Source organism: Thunnus thynnus, chromosome 6 (assembly GCF_963924715.1).
Source record: "Thunnus thynnus chromosome 6, fThuThy2.1, whole genome shotgun sequence".
NCBI classification, from domain to species: domain Eukaryota; kingdom Metazoa; phylum Chordata; class Actinopteri; order Scombriformes; family Scombridae; genus Thunnus; species Thunnus thynnus.
The window spans coordinates 16,955,707-16,976,585 of record NC_089522.1 but is presented as its reverse complement, the minus strand read 5'-3'; the positions used below and the strand labels follow the sequence as shown (position 1 = coordinate 16,976,585).

Below are 20,879 nucleotides of genomic sequence, written 5' to 3'. Positions count from 1 at the left end.
AGACTAGTCTGACTGCATGATGTGTGACAGCCTCGTTTGTGTGGTTATTCTCAGACATAGGGGCATAAACCTCAAGGTCTCCCCTAGTTAACCTGCAACCCCTAAACCCCTGAATATTTTTGATAAAGTTGATTGTGCTTTTGACAGAAAGCAGCCCTGTTGGCAAATGCAAGGGAAAATTGTTGTGACAGACGCAGTGTGTCTTTTTATGTCTCAGCTAGAGAACCTTTTTTGTCGTCAGCTTATAAGGCAGACATTCAGACATTATGGAAAAAGCAACAAAAATAGCTGAAATTGAAGGTATGCTTCTGGACTGCTGTGGCCCAGCCTTGTATTCAGCAGCCTGAGATATTTTTAAACTTTGCACCCTGGCCCACCCTCCACCTCGTCATATGCCCTCCCACCCAACCCCCTGTCTCCTCTCTGCTGTACAAACGATCTCCCCCATATTGTCTCTCTCTCACACATGCAAAAGAGAAACGGAGAGAGAGCGACGAGTGAGCGAGAGGATGAGGAGACCTGTAGCAACCCAGTGCTCCCAGTCTCCGAGCTGGATGAATTTTGGGCTGAATGTTGCATGATTTGCCGGCTTGGAATGTGAACACCAAGTGGAGCATTAAGATCATTCCTAGGGCATTCTCATTTTCTCCCTCCTCCTCCTCCTCTTGCCTTCGTTCCCCTCCCCAAGCTCTCTCTCTCAGACTGGTCGGCACACAGCCAGTCAGCCGGTTATTAATTATGTCTTCTCCCCTTTTCACTATTTTCACCATCTCCCTTTTTTTTCACAGTTCATTCTCCTTTCCTTTTGCTCTACTAAACGGCCTTGCCCTGACATATTTCCAGGGCTCCCGTGCACTTCTCCTCCTATCTCCTATTCTTTCTTTCCCTCTCTTTTTCTCCTTCTCGGGGCTCTGTTTGTAAACGTGAAGAGGAGGAGAATGAGGGAACAAATTATGAAACACAGGAGTGCATTCCATACCTTGTTTAGAAAGAATTCTCCAACGGCGCAGAGGGGGAGAGGAGCCACATCCCCCTGCGATTCTACCCCCACTTTCAGCCCATATGGGTCTTTTTATGCCTGTAGTCTTTAGGGGTGTCTATGATGTTATGTCTCACTGTATTAGGACTAGGTGGTTTCTCTCTCTCCTCCTTAGGTTCGATTAAATTCTACAATTTCTCACTCTGTTGTAATACAATGTGACTTGCTATAGTGGAAGATTGGCACATGCTAACTCTAGAAGTTTTAGCAACAGATTGACTATAATGATTACTTCAGTGACTCTGTCCTTAGGCTGTCAAAGTAGAAAAATACTGTGATTCTGGCTGCTCCTCTCTGTAGTTCTCCACAGATAGTATGTAATAGAGGCCTTGCTAAGAAATTTTCCAAAACAGTGCGCAAAGCAAACGATAGAAAAGGAACGATGTGGTGTGTTGTGTTGAAGAAGCACATGAGATTTGACTACAATTTATATGAGCTGCTTCTACTGTATATGAAATGACCCTGAGAACAACTGTCTGTTGTGTCTGTAAAAGGTTACCTTGTTCTAAATCAAATTTACAGTCCAAACAGTGGATATAAGGGCCTAACCAATTTGTTTGTGGCATATGTAACCCTGTGAGCTAGAACCCTGGAGATAGCAGATATGAAGTGTACAGTATTGTTGTTGTTGTCTTGACTTCTGACCTGAATTCCCCCTGTTGTTTTTCTCTCTGCCCTTTGTGATCAGGCGCTATTGTAAAAGCTTACGGCTCATTAGTTGTGTCCAGTTCTTGAGTATAAGCGTGACTAAATCACAATGACTTCCTGGTAAATTAAGACTCTTTTTAAAAACATAGCTGACCTAGGAAATGTTTAAAGCTTCTTGGCTCTGTTCACTCCAGCAGAAAACTTGTAACAATTACAAGAAGTTCATACTGGGAAAGAAAGCAACAGAAAAAAATGAATATGTTTTCAAGAGGTTCCTGCAGTCTTTAGTAAACCTTTCCCCTGGTCTCTGCCGGCTCTGCAGCATTGTTAGCTCACCAGACATTGAGCTGTTTTCCTCTTCTTTGTCAGCAGATGAGATTGATTGTCTGTTGTCAGCAGGTGTCACTGATTGTTACTGTAGACACACGGCTCTTAGCTCAGAGATAGCCTGCAGCTAGACTATTGCGGCTAATACTTTGGTTTTAAAACCAGTCTTTATGCCTTGTTGTTGTTAAGACACATACCATATAACTGCATCGCCCCTGGTTTGATTCTGTCAGGGGACTTGAATTGCATGTCATACCTCTCTCTCCCCAATGGATAGACCACAGTAACCCCTCTGCAATATTTTTTGCAGCTTTTTCTTTTCCTTCTCTTCTCCTCCATCATTAGATTTTATTAACCTATCCAGAGGTGATGGTAAATTAGTCCTTATCCACGGATTTAGACATCTCTCTGAAGTCAGACTACATAATTTGTTAGAGCTAATCCAGAATTCAGGAAGACCTGAGGCTCACACTTGAATGGATTTTGCGTATTCATAAGACATAATGACCATATGGAGAGCTCTTGCTCCAAATGCAGGATTTGATCTGAAATAGACAAAAGCTGACAGGTGCAAGTCGTTTTCTTGAATTTGAAATTAGCTTTTCAAAGGCATCCTTTGTGCACACAGCATTGTTTTACAAATAACCATAAGGCAACATTTAGTGGTGGGTTACTGTATAAATATTGATGCTAATCTATGCTAATTATTACACTTCATGCGTGTGTGCGTGTGTGCCCACATGTGTAGGTTGATTTCATGTCTTGCTGATAGCTAATCTTTTGTGCGGCCATCCCTCACTCGCTCCATCTGGGTTTAGTTGCTATGGCGATGAGAGTGGGGAGAGGTGGAGAGCCATGGAAAGGAATGAGAATATGTGTCTGGAAAGCTCATCAAGTCTGAGTGAGAATCACTGTACCAGTACATCTTAACACAGCAGGTACACATCCTCAGGTCAACTGTGTGCCGGGCATGTGAACCTCATATGCTCAGCTCAAGTATACTGCACAGTATGTCAGAATGTGTTGAATGCTTGGATAATAAAAACATGATTATATGCGATGCCATATTTAGGAACGTACACATTTGACTCATTGAGTTTAAGTACATTTCATTCAGCGTTCAGAGAAGTGACCTTGTACACAGCCAGTGTGAAAAACAGCAAGAGCCCAGAGCAGAGAGTAGCTGTCAGGCAGACTGGGGCCAAGAGGAGAGGCTCCACGTCCCCACAGCCCAGCAGGCACCACAGCTCTGTCTCCAGCTCTCCTCGCAGGCCTCCTGACTGGCACTGCCACAGCTGCCATATGGAATCACAATCGCTTTTAATTTGCTCTGTGTTCTCAGCCACCTCAGGCTTAATGGCAGCCTTGTTTACCCCTAAACAGAAGTGTGAGCCACTCTCTGTCTCACTTTTTTGTAGTGTGTGTGTGTGTGTGTGTGTGTGTGTGTGTGTGTGTGTGTGTGCGCCCAGATAATCATTCTGATGATCAACAGTACCTTATGTGTGTTAGTGTGCATGTGCGCTGCCTGCTGCTACCCTGGCTGAAAGAGTACTGTTGATTACCACTTCCTCCTCACTGACTCTCAGCACTGGAGCCCCCCAGGGCTGCGTGCTCAGCCCCCTTCTGTACTCCCTGTTCACAGATGACAGGCCATGCACAGCTTTAATGCCATCATTAAGTTCGCTGACGATACCACTGTCGTTGGCCTGATCACCGGAAATGATGATGTGTCATGGTGCCATGACAACAACCTGCATCTCAACATCAGCAAAACATAATTGTGGGTTGCAAGAAATGGCAGGACATGCCCCCATTTCCATTAACAGGGCCACAGTGAAAAGAGTCAGCAGTTTTAGGTTTCTTGGTGTCCATATTAGGACATGTTGTGGATCCATCACACTGACATCATCATCAATACAGCAAGTTAACAGCTCTTCTTCCTGCGTAGGCTAAGAAAGCTCAACAGGTGGCTGAATTCACTCCCTTGTTCACTTAACCCCATAAAATAGACACTCAATAATTCACTCAGTAGTGAGCTGTAAATTTTGATTTCTGACACTTACTAATAATCATTATTTTGTCCTCACTGACAGCTGTATTTTTAAAATGTGGGACAATGAGATTGCTAGCAGAAAGTAGTGTGCATGCAATGGACTCTACTCTTATTGTCCCATTGTGGAATTTTTGAGGGCACAAAGTAGTTGACAAATATATGCACTCAGAATTCGGACACTGAAATGAAATTGCAGAGGGTAAATATAGTGCACTAAGGCAGTGATTTCAGACACAGCCTAGGATATGCTGCAACTTTTACAGATGCACTGTAGAGTCAGAGTATATCCTCAAAGGCTGCAGCACTGCCTGGTATATTGCAACTGCATCAACATCAACTGCAAAGTTCTTAAGAGGGAGGTGAAAAAAGCACAACACATTACTGGGTTACATTTTATATCTTTGTTAGGATCCCAAAATGATATTGGACAATCAAAGAACTACCATAAGGCTGACCAAAATCATAGCAGTTCATTCACTGAACTGTGGACAGCTTTGCGAGAATTTGTAGCCCCATGTAAAACTAACGCTGGGGATAAATCAGTCAAGTTGAACAGCCTACATGACATGATGTGTGTCTGAGCAAATTTATCCATGTGCCTGTCAGATCTCAATGAGTAATGTTAATATTGTTTGCCAGGCTGCAAGTCAAAAAACACCAGGTCTTTGCTCATTTTGTTGCTCCTGAAAGAAAAAAACTGTAGGAGTTACAAAAGAATGAACACCTGTATGTGATTTTCTCATCACTGTATACTTTGGCAGTACAACATAGCCGAAATCATGCTGACCTTTTAATGACTTCTCCTGATCATCAAAACTCTGTTCTGATTATGGAAACATTGTTCAGTACAGTCAAATAAAAAGATCTTTAAGAGAAGAAATATAAAATTCAACCCAATTTTCAGAAGCCATTCAGTGTTTGCGTTGATGTGATTCTAAATTGTTTGAGACAGTGCTCACTTACTGCTGTGCCGCCAAGGTTTTTGATTTTGTGCCTGACACCGCTCAATAGCGATCAATAATATGTACCCCAAGCACAACATAGGGAAAAATTGAGGTAACGATTGATGACGCCAGCACAGCAGGTAGACATCATTCACACACACTTATAGGAGACTGGCACATGTTATGTATGCCTGTGGGGGGATTAAAGAAATAAGTGAATTGTGATTAGTGAAAATGAAACTTTCCTTCTCCGTATTCTTCTGTTTCGTTAATATCTCAGTATGGCCAGGAACTTGGCTAGTCTCTCTCTGAAATGGTTCAAGAGGAATGTCTGGAGTTTTCAGGCCTACAAACCACAAACATGGTTCCAGTCTCACACTGCCAGAAGCCTGCAGCAGCAGCTGAAGAAAAAAAAAATGTCTGTGGTGGGATCGCAACTGCCCGATCATGCTGATGCATCCTTTTTTTTTTGACAAAGTATGATCCAATTCAGATGTAAAGTAGGCGCTGGCGGAATGATTGAAACCTTGGTTGAGCAACTGTGATATAAATGTACAACCTTCGCCGCTTGAAATGCATCTCTATAGTTGTGTTGACCTGATTTTAACAGTCAATGCCACTACTGGTAGTTTATCTATCCATCACTCAGGGCCATTTCATAAGCCCTCATCAGGAGAAGTGTCTGAATCACTTTTCCACATTGGTCCATAGTCAGAAGGATTAATGCCAGCGTCATCTATTCAGACCCTTTTGTCTATGACTGACATTGCTTTGATGCTTTATGCTGATGAAAAATATGCCACAGAGTCTGGCTGTGAGTGCCGATGGTGGGAGCCTGACCCTGATGGCTTGTTTGTGTGTCACTTGACTACTGTCTACCATGTATTTCCTTTTGCGCTCCTGGAATCATGGCCATGTGTGCATGTGTGTGTCTGCATAAACTAGGTCAGTAGGAGGACAGGAAATCTCTGTTCACTTGTCTGTCTGAGTACAATGTGTCGCTCCAGAAGTTATTGCACGCAAACACACTCACATATACACAAGGACGACAACAGCTGCACTGTTGCATACATGTTCATATTTCTATGCATACAATTTAGAATTAGCACACTTCATGCTCATATGCACTTAAGTAAATCCGAAAGGCAGCTTGTTCTCTAATCACCCTCTTTTTCTTCTTTTCACCGTCTCTTCCTCTACTCTCAAGATTTTAGCTTCAATCTGGCTGGCATTTGTCTGCCTTTCTCCTGCTTAACCTTCATTTGCTGCTTACCTAAATCATGAATAATCCCTGCTCTCCTATCATCCCATCTCTTAGCCTCTACCTCTTTCCACTTTTCATTAAAATACACATTCATATTCACTACTGTGAAGGACGTGCCAGCTTGATCTATTCAGAAGATTTCTTTGGTTGTGGGGAGACAGTTGCTTAAGTCATACTATTAAACTAATCTCTTGAAATCACCACAAGAGAGGAGAAGAGAAAGTACTTTTTCCTTTCCTCTTATGCCACTGTCTTCTCTGTCAGTTGGTTTTGCATGTCTAGCTTATGCTGGTCTCAGCAGCTTTGGGGCAGAACAGGGCATTGCATCAAAGGAGGGAGCTGTGTGTTGTGATCCCAGGGCAGAACCCAGCCAAAGTCTAAAAAAGCACTGCAGTGCAGAGAGCCGCAGAAGGGAAGAGAGGGTTAAAGTGCAAAAGAGGGAAGCAAGAAAGTGGGAGAAAGAGGGAGGAACGCTTTAGTAGAGGAAGACGAAGAGGAATGAAAGAGGGAGTACAAGAAAAAGGAGAGAGAACAGCCAAGTGCCAGTATTTATTAATCAGAAGCCACACAAATAAAATACACATAACTCAGCCTGGGGCCAACAGGATGAAATGAGTTTGAAAAGGTCCAAAAATGGTCTTTTCAATGAGGATCACAGTTGACAAGTATACAATGGTAAAAATCCTTGCAATATGTTCCTGTAAAAGTTCATTAGAGGACAGTTAGAGGATTTCCGGTCATATGGTTCAGGTACTAAGTGCCTCGTTGTCTCCCTGGTCTTTCAGTCTGCGCATCTGAGTGCCTGAGTGCAGCCCAGATCCTGCTAGTTGATGGGAAGAGTGTCCATTTCCTCTGAGTGGGTGAAATGTAATATACAGGTATAGCCCGGGCTGAAGAACATAAGGCGGAGAGGGCGATGAAAAAGAGAGAGAGAACGGCGAGGATAAGCATGGTATTGTGTTGAGAGTTGTTGTGATGATGTGATGATGCAGGCAGGTGTCCGGTGCCTGTGTGTTGACCGCTACTCAGACCCCTAGGGTTGTGATCTCTGAGGTGCTGGCATTGACTGGCAGCTCTAAGAGTCTCTCAGACTCAGCTGGATGTTTGACACGTTTGGCACTGTGGTGACCAGCAGGTCGCCTGTCTCTGATGTGCTGTGTGTTGTTCGCTTTGACAGTTAGATGACAGTGGCAACTACCCATGTGGACAGCTACCCTAGAAAAAACGGGCCATGTGTGTGTATGTGCAAATGTGTGGGCACCTGCGTGTGTGTGTGTGTGTGTGTGTGTGTGTGTGTGTGTGTGTGTGTGTGTATGAGTCCAGTCATACCTAAATTGCCTATGTGGTCCCCAGAGGCTGAAGGATTGACAGAGAGCTCCGGAGTGGAACAGCTGTGAAGTTTGCTCCATTACAGCCAACGCTTTTAGCCTGATTCGTCGGCTCAGCAGCACTCACTTATCATCTGATCAATAAAGGGAAGTTGGACCAAACTTCTTCAGGGAGAAACATTTACAGCACATCCATCCACATCATCCACCCACTAACTCGAAGCTGCTTTGCCCTTATTTTCTCTCCAGTTTTCTGTTACATAAATTCCCAGGAAATTTACCTTTGATTCAATCATACCTAAATCAAACCTTTGTGACTTTCACGAGAATATCTCAGCGGATGTTTTCCCTTTCCACATGACTGGGGAAGCTGGGTCACAGATAGTCACTGGATAATTCAATTCATCTTCAATTAAGTTTAAAACTTCGGTGAGCACACAGGGTTCATGAAAATGAGATGAACATCTAATGATTAGACCAGACGTAGAGTCAAAAGATTGTTTTAGTGCAAGAAAAAAGTTGTTGCGTTTCAAAAGAACAAGATGATAAATCACTTTGTGTGGATCTAATCAAATTATGGATAAATGAACCATAGTCTGCCTAAATTAGACACTGTTAAGTTTTCGTGAGTGAACAACATGAAGTAACAGTCTGGAAGTAGTTTGCAGACGAATCCCACTCAGCTCTAAAGTTACATATAGCAACTTTTTAGGCGAGCCTCCCACCTGAGAGCCGCTCAGTATTTCAGACAGTGAGTGGGCGACTGGTGAAAGCCCGGCATTAACTGATCACCGCAGATGAGGCCGGCTTAATTCAGCCCTGTTGTCCTGTTCCTTCAACTGTTAATTATCACAAGCACATAAACAATAGTCAAGTTGCATTAACAAAATCAGCCGGGGTAATCTTTTCTTAGAAGCCCCATTATGGAGATGAATGTCACCGGGCACTATCAGCATGCAGCAAGACAGAGGGAGAGTGGGAAGGTTTTTTTTTTCTTCCAGTTTTCATGTTGTAGGTGTATAATGGTATCAACTCCTCTCATGTTGCAGTGTGTGGGGAGAGTGGAGGCATGCTACTCTGAGGGGAGGCTCATCATCTCCCTTTGTGTCTTACGGTTTCCTCGCTGTTACTGTGAAGAAAGAAAAAAGCTGTTATAGACGTGCGTGTAATGGCTCGTCTGAGGTTTCATAACAGTACTGAGATTAAGCTTTCCAAGGTCAACAGGGAAACTGACCTATATACAGAATGATCAGTAGGGAAACTGCAGAGTTGCCATGGTGACAGATGCAGACATAACGATCCTCATTATGAAGCCAGTAAATTATGTACGCCTTGCACGTTGTAAATTTGTACATTTGACAGAGGCACTGTGTCATTCTGACGTCGAGCTTCAAATCATGAAGCCGCACTGCTGCTCACTTTTAATTGCTTCCAGGCACTGAGAGGGTGTCAGCCTTCCCCTCGATGCCCCCCTTTTTTCTTTCTTTCTTTTTTTTTTTTTTGATAAGCTATCTCAGCTGATGTCTGGAGATGGTTAGAAACAGTGTTACTGGCTGTGTCTCTGCACTGTGACCCCTAAACCCTGGCCTGTCTGAACCCGAGCAGGGAACACTGGGAAACACAAACCTCTGGGCCTGGCTCTTGTTAGAGGTCAGGGCAGCCGGGGTTGAGGGGTACACATATCACATGTGGTCAGCATCATTTTTACATCCTCTACCTTCTCTCCCTCAGAGACGGTGTATGCTTTGCCTCTGGCTTTTTACACCGCCAACCCTAAATACAGTGACTCTCAGATGCTTTTGATATTCTATTGTCTTCTACAGCTAAGACATTTCACAAAGAGCAAAGGCTTGAACTCAGACTTTCTTTTTTTTACGTCGTCTCACTGTCTACGAGACAAGTGTTGGTCTGTCTATTTCCCCGCAGGGTTTAGCCCTCTTCTTGCATTGTGCCCCTCTCTGCTGCTTGTCTCTGCCCTCCCTTCAACCCCCCATCCTGCCAGGCTCAGATCTCCTTAAACTCTCCAGTCTTTCATGTGGATGGGGGTGGGAGCGGCGAAGGAGAGGATGGGGAAATTGGCCACCCTGGGATCACACACACACACATATACACACATGCGTGATGCCTTTAAAATGTATGGAGAGACAAGTTGGACAAAGATCACAGAGGAAATGCATGTCTCTGTGGTGGAAATATACAAACAAACAAGGCTTTTTTGTCCACAACTAGAATCCACAAATGTTGTATTTTATCTAAATTTGTGTGCGCAGGCAGCGATGGTTTTGCTCTGAGGTTAGCTATTTCTCAAACACTGTGACTGAGGTTTGTGCTGCATAGAGTGGAGGACATTTTTTACACAGCTCATTCTCATTGACCGCTACAGTGGCTACTATTGTATTTCTGAGGGAAAGTAATTTCATGAATAAAGTGTGGAGAAGCTCAGTCGCTGAAGGGGATTGTGAATTTATTCTGGCTTTGCCTTTGAAGTTGGGACACTCACAAAATGGGCCACAGTGTGGCTCCTGCAGTCTGGGTCTTACCGCTGAATGTTGTGATAAGATCTTTCTCTCTGGCTCATATAAGGAAGACTGAAATGGGGTCAGTGTTGTCTTCTTGCAAACAAATGCATGACCAAATCACAAATTCAAAAGAAATGAAACAGGGAGTGTATTTTCTTGGAAACTAAAGATGAGTCATTTGATTCTTCCACCAGCTTTGAATTAGTATGAAATAGCTGCTGTATTCAAAAAATAGCAAACTGTGAGCCGTAGTAGGAGAGAGTGTTTCTCCATCTGCAGGAGAGTGAAGATCAAGGGTCAGAGGTCAGGTTGAGGGCAAGAAGATGGATGTGAAGCATGACTGAACTGTGTGATAAAACACTCCAGACACAGAGGAAAAGCTATCTCAGGAAGGCAGGAGGAAGGGTTGGGTGGATGAGACAGGATGGGAATGGGGGACAAGACAGAAAAAACAAACAGTCCCAAGCAAGGATCTTCCCTTCTACAAAGGATTAAAGTGGATGTCCGGTCCCAGCTCACCCCCCCCGGCTTACTTCCCATGTCCTCCTGACATCACTGTGCAGCAGCTGACCTGTAACTACTGGTCTGGGGTATTTTACACATCAAACGTCGACCATCCTGATTTCTTGCTGTCTGCCTTGCATCAGAGTGTGTGCTGGTCATGCGATTGGATGCACAGCTCAAATATAAAAACGATTGGCTTGACAGACAGAACAGTACGTCTTTTATGGTGTGGCTCACAGCTGCACAGCTGGGTCTGAAGAGGGAGGCTATTTATATATCCACTCTTTGTTGTGATTTCTCTCTTTGCTTCTTCTCTCCTGGTGTTTACATGTCTTCTGCCAGCCCTCAGTCACCTCTCAGTGACCTGCACAACTGCCCTCATTTACTTTAAACAAACGCTCAGTTTGCAACATTGTTTTTGTCCATAGATTAATTGATTAATTGACTTTAGAAGTCTGAACATGAGAAGTCAGGTTGTACTCTGCCCTGTCATCCATCAACCCCTTATTTATCAGTTGTCTACCTCCACATTACTTTACTCTGAGATGTTCATTGTTTTACCAATAACATTCTGCTCTCTATTTCTCTGTTTCTTCTCTACAGACTCATATTCGGCAGCAGGCAGCGAAGGCAGCATCTCCAACTCTGTGGCGTCGCTGCCCCCACAGGCATCAGGCAGCTCGGCCCCCAGCTCCCCCGGTTCCAGACGCTCCGTGAGCACCCTGAAGAAGTGGCTCACAAACCCTGTCCGCAAACTCAGTGCTGGAGCCACCGCCAAAGGGGAGCGTCAGGTCCGCAAACTTGAGGGAAAGCCTCCACCTCTTCCGTCCCACAGCCACAGCCAGGATCTGGGCAGCCCTCCAAGGCCTGATGAGCCTCTCACCATCCTCCCCGTCACCCACAGGGAACTGGTGAGGAGTAAAAAAATTGAAGTTGTAACAAGGATGTATTATTTGTTCCGGTCAAATGATTAAATCAAACAAGGCTTTGCTTGCCGGATTTGTGGTACAAGGTACTTCTTACACATTTGAGATGAACCACCTCATAAGGAAACTCATTAACTGGAATTATTCCCATGCCTTATCACAAGACCTTTGTTTGAAGTAATTCTGAGGTAAACAGTCATAGCTTCAAACCAAAGTCAACATCCTGACCATGGCAATGTTTACACTACAGCTCACGAATATCAGCAGAGACAGAGGTTTGATGCTGTGTTGATCCACAGAGGACTAAGTATCGTGGCAGGTGGCAATGTTATATAACAGAAGTGCTGCTGGCTCAGCCTGCAGGAACTCACACCGCCAATGTTCTCTGACTCATGTGCTCTCCTTTGCTGTTGTGCAGCTGCCTTTGTATCTCTGTGTGCCTGACTACAGAGCATACTATGGACATTTATTTCGTGTTGATATAGTGTTATTCTGACACTGTGAATATGTGTGTGTGTGTGTGTTCCAGGAGTGGAATGATGGCCTGGCAAGCCCCGAGGACCTGTCACCGGCTACACTACAGTCCCCCAGCTACATAACCGATTCGCTGATTGGCTGCACGTCGCTGCCTGACACCCAGGTCTGTCTGCATGATATACTGCAGAACTAACACTATCTAACCTATTGTATCTGTCATCACATTATTTTTGTCACATGGAAATAAAATCAAGCAGAACCTGTATCAGTAGCTTAAATACAGATTTTTCATAGGATGCCTGAAAACATGAGTGTTGTATAGCATCAATAATTGGCTGTAATGAGATTCAAATGATGAGGAGTAAATCCCCTACTGATTCATTTTAGCCAGCAGTTTTCTGTAGACAGTCTCTGAGACGAGTAGCAGAAATATTCTCAGTAAGGACCCAGCCTGGCGGGGAGGTGACATCAGCACTCTTTGTCTCCATGGCCCTCCAGCCAGATCTGGAAATGACTAACTCTACTGCTGCTGGCGGAGCTCAACTATCAAACAAAACAAACACAAAGGAGCGCTGCTCTCTGCAACCACATATGCACACATAAGGCTAGGAATACAAACATATGCACAATTGCACACAAATAAACCAATAAATATAGCTTACACATGTGCACACACATACACACACACACACACACACAGAAGGGAGTCTAAATGAATGCAAGGCTTTCTCCTAGCAGATCGATGCACCAGAGGACCAGAGGGCAGAGTCTGACAGCGACCTGTGTGATGCATGACTCACATTCAACATGTTACAAAAGGACATGCCTGGAGATAAATAGGGAATAGCACGGAATGGCAGATGTAATGAAAGATGACTCCACTTCTGTAAACTGACAAAGAACACTATGTACGCACATATGCTTTCATTTCTCCATCAAACACTTGGAGTCGGTTGCTTGTGGCAAAGGAGCGTCTCGAGTCGGGCATAATTCAGAGAGTCCCTTTTTGCTGTGAGATGGAAACATGGCAGAAACTGGGATTTGCTTTAGCGGCAGTAATATTGCATGAATCAGCAGTGCCTGAGCTCTATCAATATAAAATAGTGATGATATCCGAGAATTTAAGCTTTTTTGGAGTGTCTCCTGTTGGTGACTTGACACCAGAACACTTAAATCCTAATTTCAGTCTCAGCAGCACATCAAAAGGCATTAACGTGATTACATCATAGAGATGAAGTCAGTGCTTTGGTGTTTTTACTGCCAAACTTTGAAAAGAGAGAGAAAGAAGGAGAGAGAGGTAGAGGTAGAGGTAGAGAGATTAAATTATGTAGGTCAGTCCAACCGGTCAGTCATCTCAGAGCTGTGGTTTCTGTCTCTCTTCCCCTTCTTCACTGGCCACATATCCAGTGTTATATGCATTGTTGTTTTTCCCCTTTTTTCCTGTTGTGTCTAATCTGATCCCAGCACCACAGTAGTGAATGCTTTTTGATTAGATGTTTATTGTTTCTTGGTCAATGGAAAGTTCTTGTTATTGTATGTCAGCAGTTAAACAAACTGCGGTGTCAAAAAGGAAACCAGAGCTGCAGATCACGGTATTTATTAAATTGCTTTTCTCAAGGAACAGTTTACACAGTCTGTCATCTCAACAGACAGATAAAACAAAACAAAATGTCTAAGAATCGGTGGGTTCTTTTGAGTGGTCGTCTCCATCCCCATTATAAATTAAGAAGTTGCTGTGCCACAGCTGGAAATGTTTAAAGGCATCAGTTTCAAGCCACCAGCGAATATTTCTGGGTATGACTGGTGTCATCTGGTGTTAAAAACATCTGATTTAAAAGATCTCATGAACTCTAAATAGGTTGATTTGCCATTCAGCTACATCAGGCAGCATTTATTTATATAGGCTAAAAAATCCCTTTAATATCACACTATACTGCAGCACTTTATGTGTTCCAGCTATAAATAGAAAATAATATATGGGAAATACTTAAATAGATGCAGATACATACAAAATGTTAGTCATTTTAATTGTATGACTTGCGTTCTAATCTTGGACAACAATGTTAACAGCTGCAATAATACACCGTCTATCATCTTTTGAAATCAATATCAAGAAAATTGCAGTTCTTTTTTTGACTGTTTTAACATGAAACTTGAAGCATGATATTTTTTGACACACAGTTTTTCATATTTTGAGAAGAAACAATTTGTTACAACTCTGCTCTGGATTGATTGAATAGTTAAGACAGACTTACTACTAAAAAAAAACTGACCTCATCTTTTACTCAAACTGTTGTCAGTTTTTTTTTTTTTCGTGGGCTTCTGGGTAGAAAAACAAAACTCGCAACAGAGGGAGACGAGGGGAATTTTTCCTGTGGGCTTTGCCACGGCACATCTGGAAGTGATCAGGGAGCCAGGGAGACCTGTCAGCCAGGCTGGAGCACTCCTAGCGGGGCAAGACGAGCTGGGGGAGGGAGGGTCTTTATGGAGCCTCTGTCTTTCCCTTTCTCTTTATCTGTCTCTCTCTATCTCTCTCTCTCATGCGCGCACACACACACACACCACTGTGACAGAACACAAAGCTCACCGCTTGTAGACACCAACAAGTTTATCGGGGAGTCAGCAGGTGAACAGCAAGTTGAACTGGGCCAGAGGAGAAAAGGAGAAAGTCCTGTCCCTCTTTCCACTTGCTTATATGTCTGTCTTTCTATCTATTTATTTCTCCGTCGGGCAGCTGCCTGCCAGGGGAGTCTGAGGGATTAGGTCTCTGGTGTGTGTGCAGGTTTGTGTATGTGTTTAAGGTGGGGAGGTTCTGCTTGACTAGGACAATGGGGCACAGGGATTTAGGTGAAGACAGACGGCTGCTCCTATACGTTTACACAGTCAGGGGAGAGTGAAAAGGCTAAAAAGAACATGGCTAAAAATAAAAAGGAGGAACTTTGTAAGTTGATACAATTGTACAGAGAGATGGTAGTGAGTCATTTAATGACCATATAAAGGGGATAAGTGTGCTTTTTGTGAGTGAGAAATAGGTTACACAAACATGAGCAGCGTGTGCAGATGTGAAGCATGTATTCATTGCATTGAGTTAAGGATGATTTTACTCGCAGCCTTTGTAGCAACATACACAATGACTCTATATTTGCACCCCCCCCCCCCCCCCAGAGGAAATGATATCAATTCCAGGAAAAAGCATGAAAAAGAGGTCATATATGTAACACATGAACACAATCAATTAGATCAGAGCAACCTTGGGTTTATCCTGCGTGCATTTCTATTTGGAGCCAATAAGGCAATAGCAAGTGCTGATGTATATGTTGCTGTAATAGCGATTCAGAAAATAAAGAAAAAAGATACAGTGTGATGCATTAACATATGAGGTTGAATTCTCAGATGGTAAACAAGAAAAGAAAATAACATTTATTAACTCACACATAAATCAGAAATGTAATGCCATTGCCAACGGGTGCACAGTAATCGTATTTCTCTTCCTCTGAAACCAAAACTCAATCAAGAACTTTCACAGCTTTATTTGTCATCTCCTACAGCTATGGGGCCTGTTGCTCCCTCTAACTCTTCATCTCTATCTTTTAATCTCTCTCTCCCCATCTGTCTGTGGCTGATGCGCACCGCACGGATCATTAACGGTGACAATCTGAATTCGATCTTCTTATCATTCAATCTGTGGTCCTCGTGTCTCTCTGCTCTCCCTGGTCACCTTGGCAACTTGCATCATTATCATCTCTCTCCTGCTCTTTATCTCCCCTTGCTTACTTTATTCCCCACATGAGCCACAATACTGGCACCGGACCCTTGATAAACAGTTTTTCTGTCTCTCTGTTCGTCTGTCTGTATCCTCAGGACACTAGCACCAGTGTTCTGCCAGATGACAGCGGCTCTGTCTTGATGGACGATACCTGCAGCCAATGGTCAGCTGCGGCTGACACTGAGGAGGAGAGGAAGAGTGCCTTAGAGAAAAGCATGTATGTTTTTAATCAACACAAAGATCCAAAAACACAATTCATCTCCAATGATAACCCTCATGGCAGGACTACGCTGTTCTGTAAATGAATGTGTTAAAGCACAAACACGTTATATGTAGTGTGTAAGATTTCACTGTAAGAATCTCAATCCTATCAAATAATTTGTTTAAAAAGTAATGTTGACCATCCTCACCATCCTAGTGTAGCATTAGTGCTAAACACAAAGTACAGCTGAGTCTGATGAGAAAGTCATGTAGCTGATATTTTGACCTGATGGTGGCACTAGATGAAAAGTTACAGAAAAGTTAGGATACATCATCTGGGAACCATGAATGTCCATCCAATATTGGTCAAGATATTTCAGTGTGGACCAAACTTGAGGACATTGCCAGTCTTAGAGTCACACTGCTAGCTTGGCTTAAAAAAACATACTTTTAAAAAAACAAATTAAAAAAAAAACTGACAGTGCATCGGGGATGATTCCAATAGAAAAAACGTATTTTGAGAGAATGTGTCACAGTCAAAGCACAGGTGCAAACAATAAAATGAATGATGGCTGAATCACATTTAGCTGCTTCAGTTTCAGGGTCCTGGTATTGCGTGTGCCGGCTCACTGTCACACTGTCATGACTTACTGCGACACTCAAAGAGAACGGAGCCATCGTTAATGTCATTAGTAACACCTGTGCTTTTCTTGCTATGACAAGTCTAAATATCTGCTGTGAAAAAGGCCTTTAAGGCAGTTCGCTGCACTAGGATACATACAGATGAAATTTTGGTAACGCTTTGTTTTACTGTACCTGAAATTTTAAATATATTTCAACAGATGTTTCCTGGAAAGAAGTGTGTAATTTGGTACCACTTACAGATAAAATAGATACAATGTTCTGAGACTGTACACACAATACATACTCATTTGTATGAGTTTTTAAGAAAAAATCTGGAACTTCTATATGTAGCTCCACTGCCAACGGTGTGTGTGTGTGTGTGTGTGTGTGTGTGAATGGGTGAATAAGAGGCAAAAATTGTAAGGCGCTTTGTCCATCAAGATAGAAAAGCATTATATAAGTGCAGTCCATTAACATTTATAACCACAGAGAAAAAAAAATCATCCTAACTGAGGGTCAGGAGTTTTCAACCACATCTCATGGTCATCATCAGTTGTAATCACATGAGTTCCTTACTTGGGTCATGGGATGACAACTGAGCCATCTTCATCACAACTGAGCAAACTCTGTGAATAGCAGTTTAAAGTCCCAAAAAAAGTAAAAAAAAAAAAAAACACTAGTAAATGGGCCCTAAGTTAAGAAATTAAAGAAACAACTTTCACACTCAAAGTTGTTTGCGTGTTTTGATGACCTGCTGTGTGCTGAATACAAGACTCAGTGGATTACACTCACAGTGAATTGGATTTAGCCAATTCGAAGTGTACCAAGTGAATGTTTTTTTCCGTTTTCCCTCTAATTTGTTCCAAATAACATCATGCTTTCCAAGAAACGTTTTACAAAATTACAGTTTCATACTAGTTCCTTTCTAGAAAATCATTAAGACACTGGGACCCATAAAATAAAAATGTTTGTAAGATTTTGCAGTGTGAAAAAGTGTGAAAAAAAACCCCAGTAGCAAAAGTCAAACACTAATCTTTCCTCATTTGTATCTTTACAGGTATGTACTGAAGGAGCTTATTGAGACAGAGAAGCACTACGTGGGAGACCTGGGGTTCATAGTGGAGGTAAACCTTGCAGTCTGCCAGCTCAGAACTCACAATCAGCACTGACAGAGGAGAGAGAACTTAGTCATACACTCAGTCTGTCATAGAGAGCTCTAAATCCTTATCATCACAATTCCTACACTGTCCTCCAACCCACTGTCTCCAGTCTTAAGCAGATTTTGTGAATTATTAGCTTGAAGAGTATTATGTTACAAGGCAATCCCTCACCCGGTGCCTTAAATAGCTGGAGATATTTTGGTTCAGAGGAAAATTCTTGCCATCTGAAAGTTAATAAAAGCTCAATATTAGTTTCTGTGTGATTCCTGCAGTGCATTATAACAACCTAGCTATATTTAATGGTGTTATTTAGAGCCAGGTGTGGGTTTTTGTGGGTGTGAACAGCAGCTTTGTCATTTCCTTGCAGGGCTACATGGCCACAATGAGCTCTAAAGGTATGCCGGAGGACATGAAGGGAAGAGACAAGATTGTTTTTGGGAACATTCACCAAATATTTGACTGGCATAAAGAGTAAGTCTTCAATTGTTACATACGTTTTATTTCCACATGTGGAAAGTATCTGTTTACTCTAGTTGCATTCAAAGACAAACAGTGATTTGCAGAGTGCTGTGTTTGTGGCTGAGTGGAGGACAAAGGAACAATAGGTCAGGAGACAAATCTGACCTTCCGTTTTGGGGATGATTGTGCTTGTATGTGTGTGTGTGTGTGTGTGTGTATGTGTGTGTGTGTATTTTCTCTCTAGCTACTTCCTGGGAGAGCTGGAGAAGTGTTTGACAGAGCCAGAGAGACTGGCTCAGCTCTTCATTAAACATGTGAGTATGACTATTGTGTAGGCACACACACACACACACACACGCACACACACGCACACACACACACACACACACACACACACACACACACACACGTCTGGGTCTGCTTCCTTGTGCTGTTTGGAGTGAGGGTAAATAGAGCTAAGAAAACATGCAGAGCTCCTGTTTATCCTATACCGTGCCTCTCTCCTTCTCTCTCAACTGCCAGCGTCTCTCCTTCCACTTCCCTGTTATTGATACGTCTCAGTCCGGGCTGTGTTTTTATAACACTGCACACAGCAAACACGCACACACAAACACACAAGGACAACACACTGGCTTATTTCCAGTCTGGGCTGGACTGGTCAGGAAACACCAGAGAAAAAACAGCCAGAAAAGACAACATGAATAAGATGAGGAATAACAAACCCTCAGCTCAGACCCTTTGATATGAAGGCTTTTTTCCACCCAAAACAGCGACCTACTTCTTCCTACGTATCTTGGCTCAGGAATGAAGCAAAGCCATGCATGCAAGAAAGATTCACTTTTAAATATATTGTTCTTAGAATAGAATAGAGCTTGGGCCGGTGTACAGTCACAGGGCTTTTACAGGGAGCAAAATTAGATTTACGTTTATTGGTTACGTGGTGGCACATGCAGATCGGGTAGACATGATGGGTAATTTGACCAACTTGGCTTCGCTTCTTGTCTGAAGATGATTAAGTTAGACGTCTCTCTCGTTTATTTCTATAGTCACTATCTTTTTCTGTAGCTCTTTAAACAATTCAATAAGACTCAGCCCACTGGATAATCAACTTAAAGGCCCTTGAGGGAATAAAGAAACTTGTAACAAAATCTAAGCATGGTGTCAAACTGTGAAAGCAAGCAGATTGGGAACATGGCACTAATGAAAAGCAGAGAGCTCAGTCTCCTTTTAACAAGAGCTGTGTCACCAATATGCAACATGTGTGCTCGCTCACACACATGCAACATATAAACACATGCAGCAACAAAGCTAGTTTAAGGAATCCAGGACCCACAAACTCTATGTACACTATACTCCCTCATATTAGTTCACATGCAGCCCTCCTCTGCGGTGTTACATGATGTCCATATTCAGGTGGAGCAGCTCAACGGTCTCTAGGTTACAGAGCCATGCAGCCTGTTGCTAGGTGCAGTCTTATATCGGCAGGCTCTAAAAGGCTCTGGTTACACAGAGGGTAACCTGGGTAAATTATACATAACCTGATGCTCATCTACACGTTACTCCATTAGGCCTCTCAGGACTGCCACATCTGCACTCCCTTGCCAATTAGTCACAGAAGAGTAGGCGCTAACCAGACAGAGTCAGCTTCAAAGGCCAAGCGCTCTCTGAGACAAATCATTATTGCTCTGCTCCCTTTCATCCCAAACAGCTACCAGACACCGCATGTGGATTTTTTGTTGTTTTTGCTCACTTTCAATTGTATTTTTTGTTATTTGTAATGTAATTAAAGAGGAATTTCTCTCTTTAGCGAGGCTTGGGTAAAAGTCTCATTCTCTTTTTCAAATGTGGCTAATCTATATCAAAGGTTTGACTGAATGATTTTGTAATTAATTTAGTTTTTTTGTTTGGCTTGTTATGCAGGAGAGGCGTCTGCATATGTATGTTGTATACTGTCAGAACAAGCCCAAGTCGGAGCACATTGTCTCCGAGTACATCGAAACTTACTTTGAGGTGAGTATCTCTTTGCAGAAACAAGGCTATGACTTTTTTAAAGCCTATAAAGTTTTGATAAATCAATCAATATTTAGTCTATGTTTAGAAATCTAGTCTATCCAAAAGATGTTCAAATAAGAAAATTCTCACATATGAGAAGTTGGATCCAGCAAATCTTAAATATGATTAATCAATCGTAATTAAAAAAAAAAAAAAAGAATATCCTATAAATTGACTTATTGATTCAGGACAAACACACATACCCATGATACACTGGTCATCTGACACTCAGGCCAGTAGTTAGTAAGCCGTTTAATATACAATAATGTCTCATTATGTCTTTATATAAAATACTATGGGTGTCTTTTGAGCTGCCATTTATTATTCAGATTTTAATCAGTTACTTTTCATTGACAGTAGACACAAGACAAATGGGCACACACTATGATCCCTGTGAGATATTGTCATGTTGGCCATTAGCTGCCCTGTTTCCTGTCGTGGCTGTCATGTTGACTGTGGTGTTGTTGTGTCCACCTTTCGCTGTCAGGAGTTGCGGCAGCAGCTGGGCCACAGGCTGCAGCTCAACGACCTGCTCATCAAACCTGTCCAGAGGATCATGAAGTACCAGCTGCTACTCAAGGTGAAAAG

General features: G+C 42.7%; 1 protein-coding gene across 3 annotated transcripts in view; it reads left to right on the top strand.

Annotated features, from left to right (window-relative positions):
* arhgef25a (Rho guanine nucleotide exchange factor (GEF) 25a) overlaps window positions 1–20,879 on the top strand; it is a 43,781-nt gene that overhangs the window by 16,757 nt on the left and 6,145 nt on the right. For all 3 annotated transcript variants that reach the window (XM_067592203.1, XM_067592202.1, XM_067592205.1), the window contains 8 exons: window positions 11,230–11,537; window positions 12,082–12,192; window positions 15,891–16,012; window positions 17,678–17,744; window positions 18,148–18,251; window positions 18,484–18,553; window positions 20,160–20,249; window positions 20,779–20,871. In XM_067592203.1, the coding sequence (XP_067448304.1) occupies window positions 11,230–11,537; window positions 12,082–12,192; window positions 15,891–16,012; window positions 17,678–17,744; window positions 18,148–18,251; window positions 18,484–18,553; window positions 20,160–20,249; window positions 20,779–20,871 (965 nt within the window). The remainder of the gene's footprint in view (window positions 1–11,229; window positions 11,538–12,081; window positions 12,193–15,890; window positions 16,013–17,677; window positions 17,745–18,147; window positions 18,252–18,483; window positions 18,554–20,159; window positions 20,250–20,778; window positions 20,872–20,879) is intronic.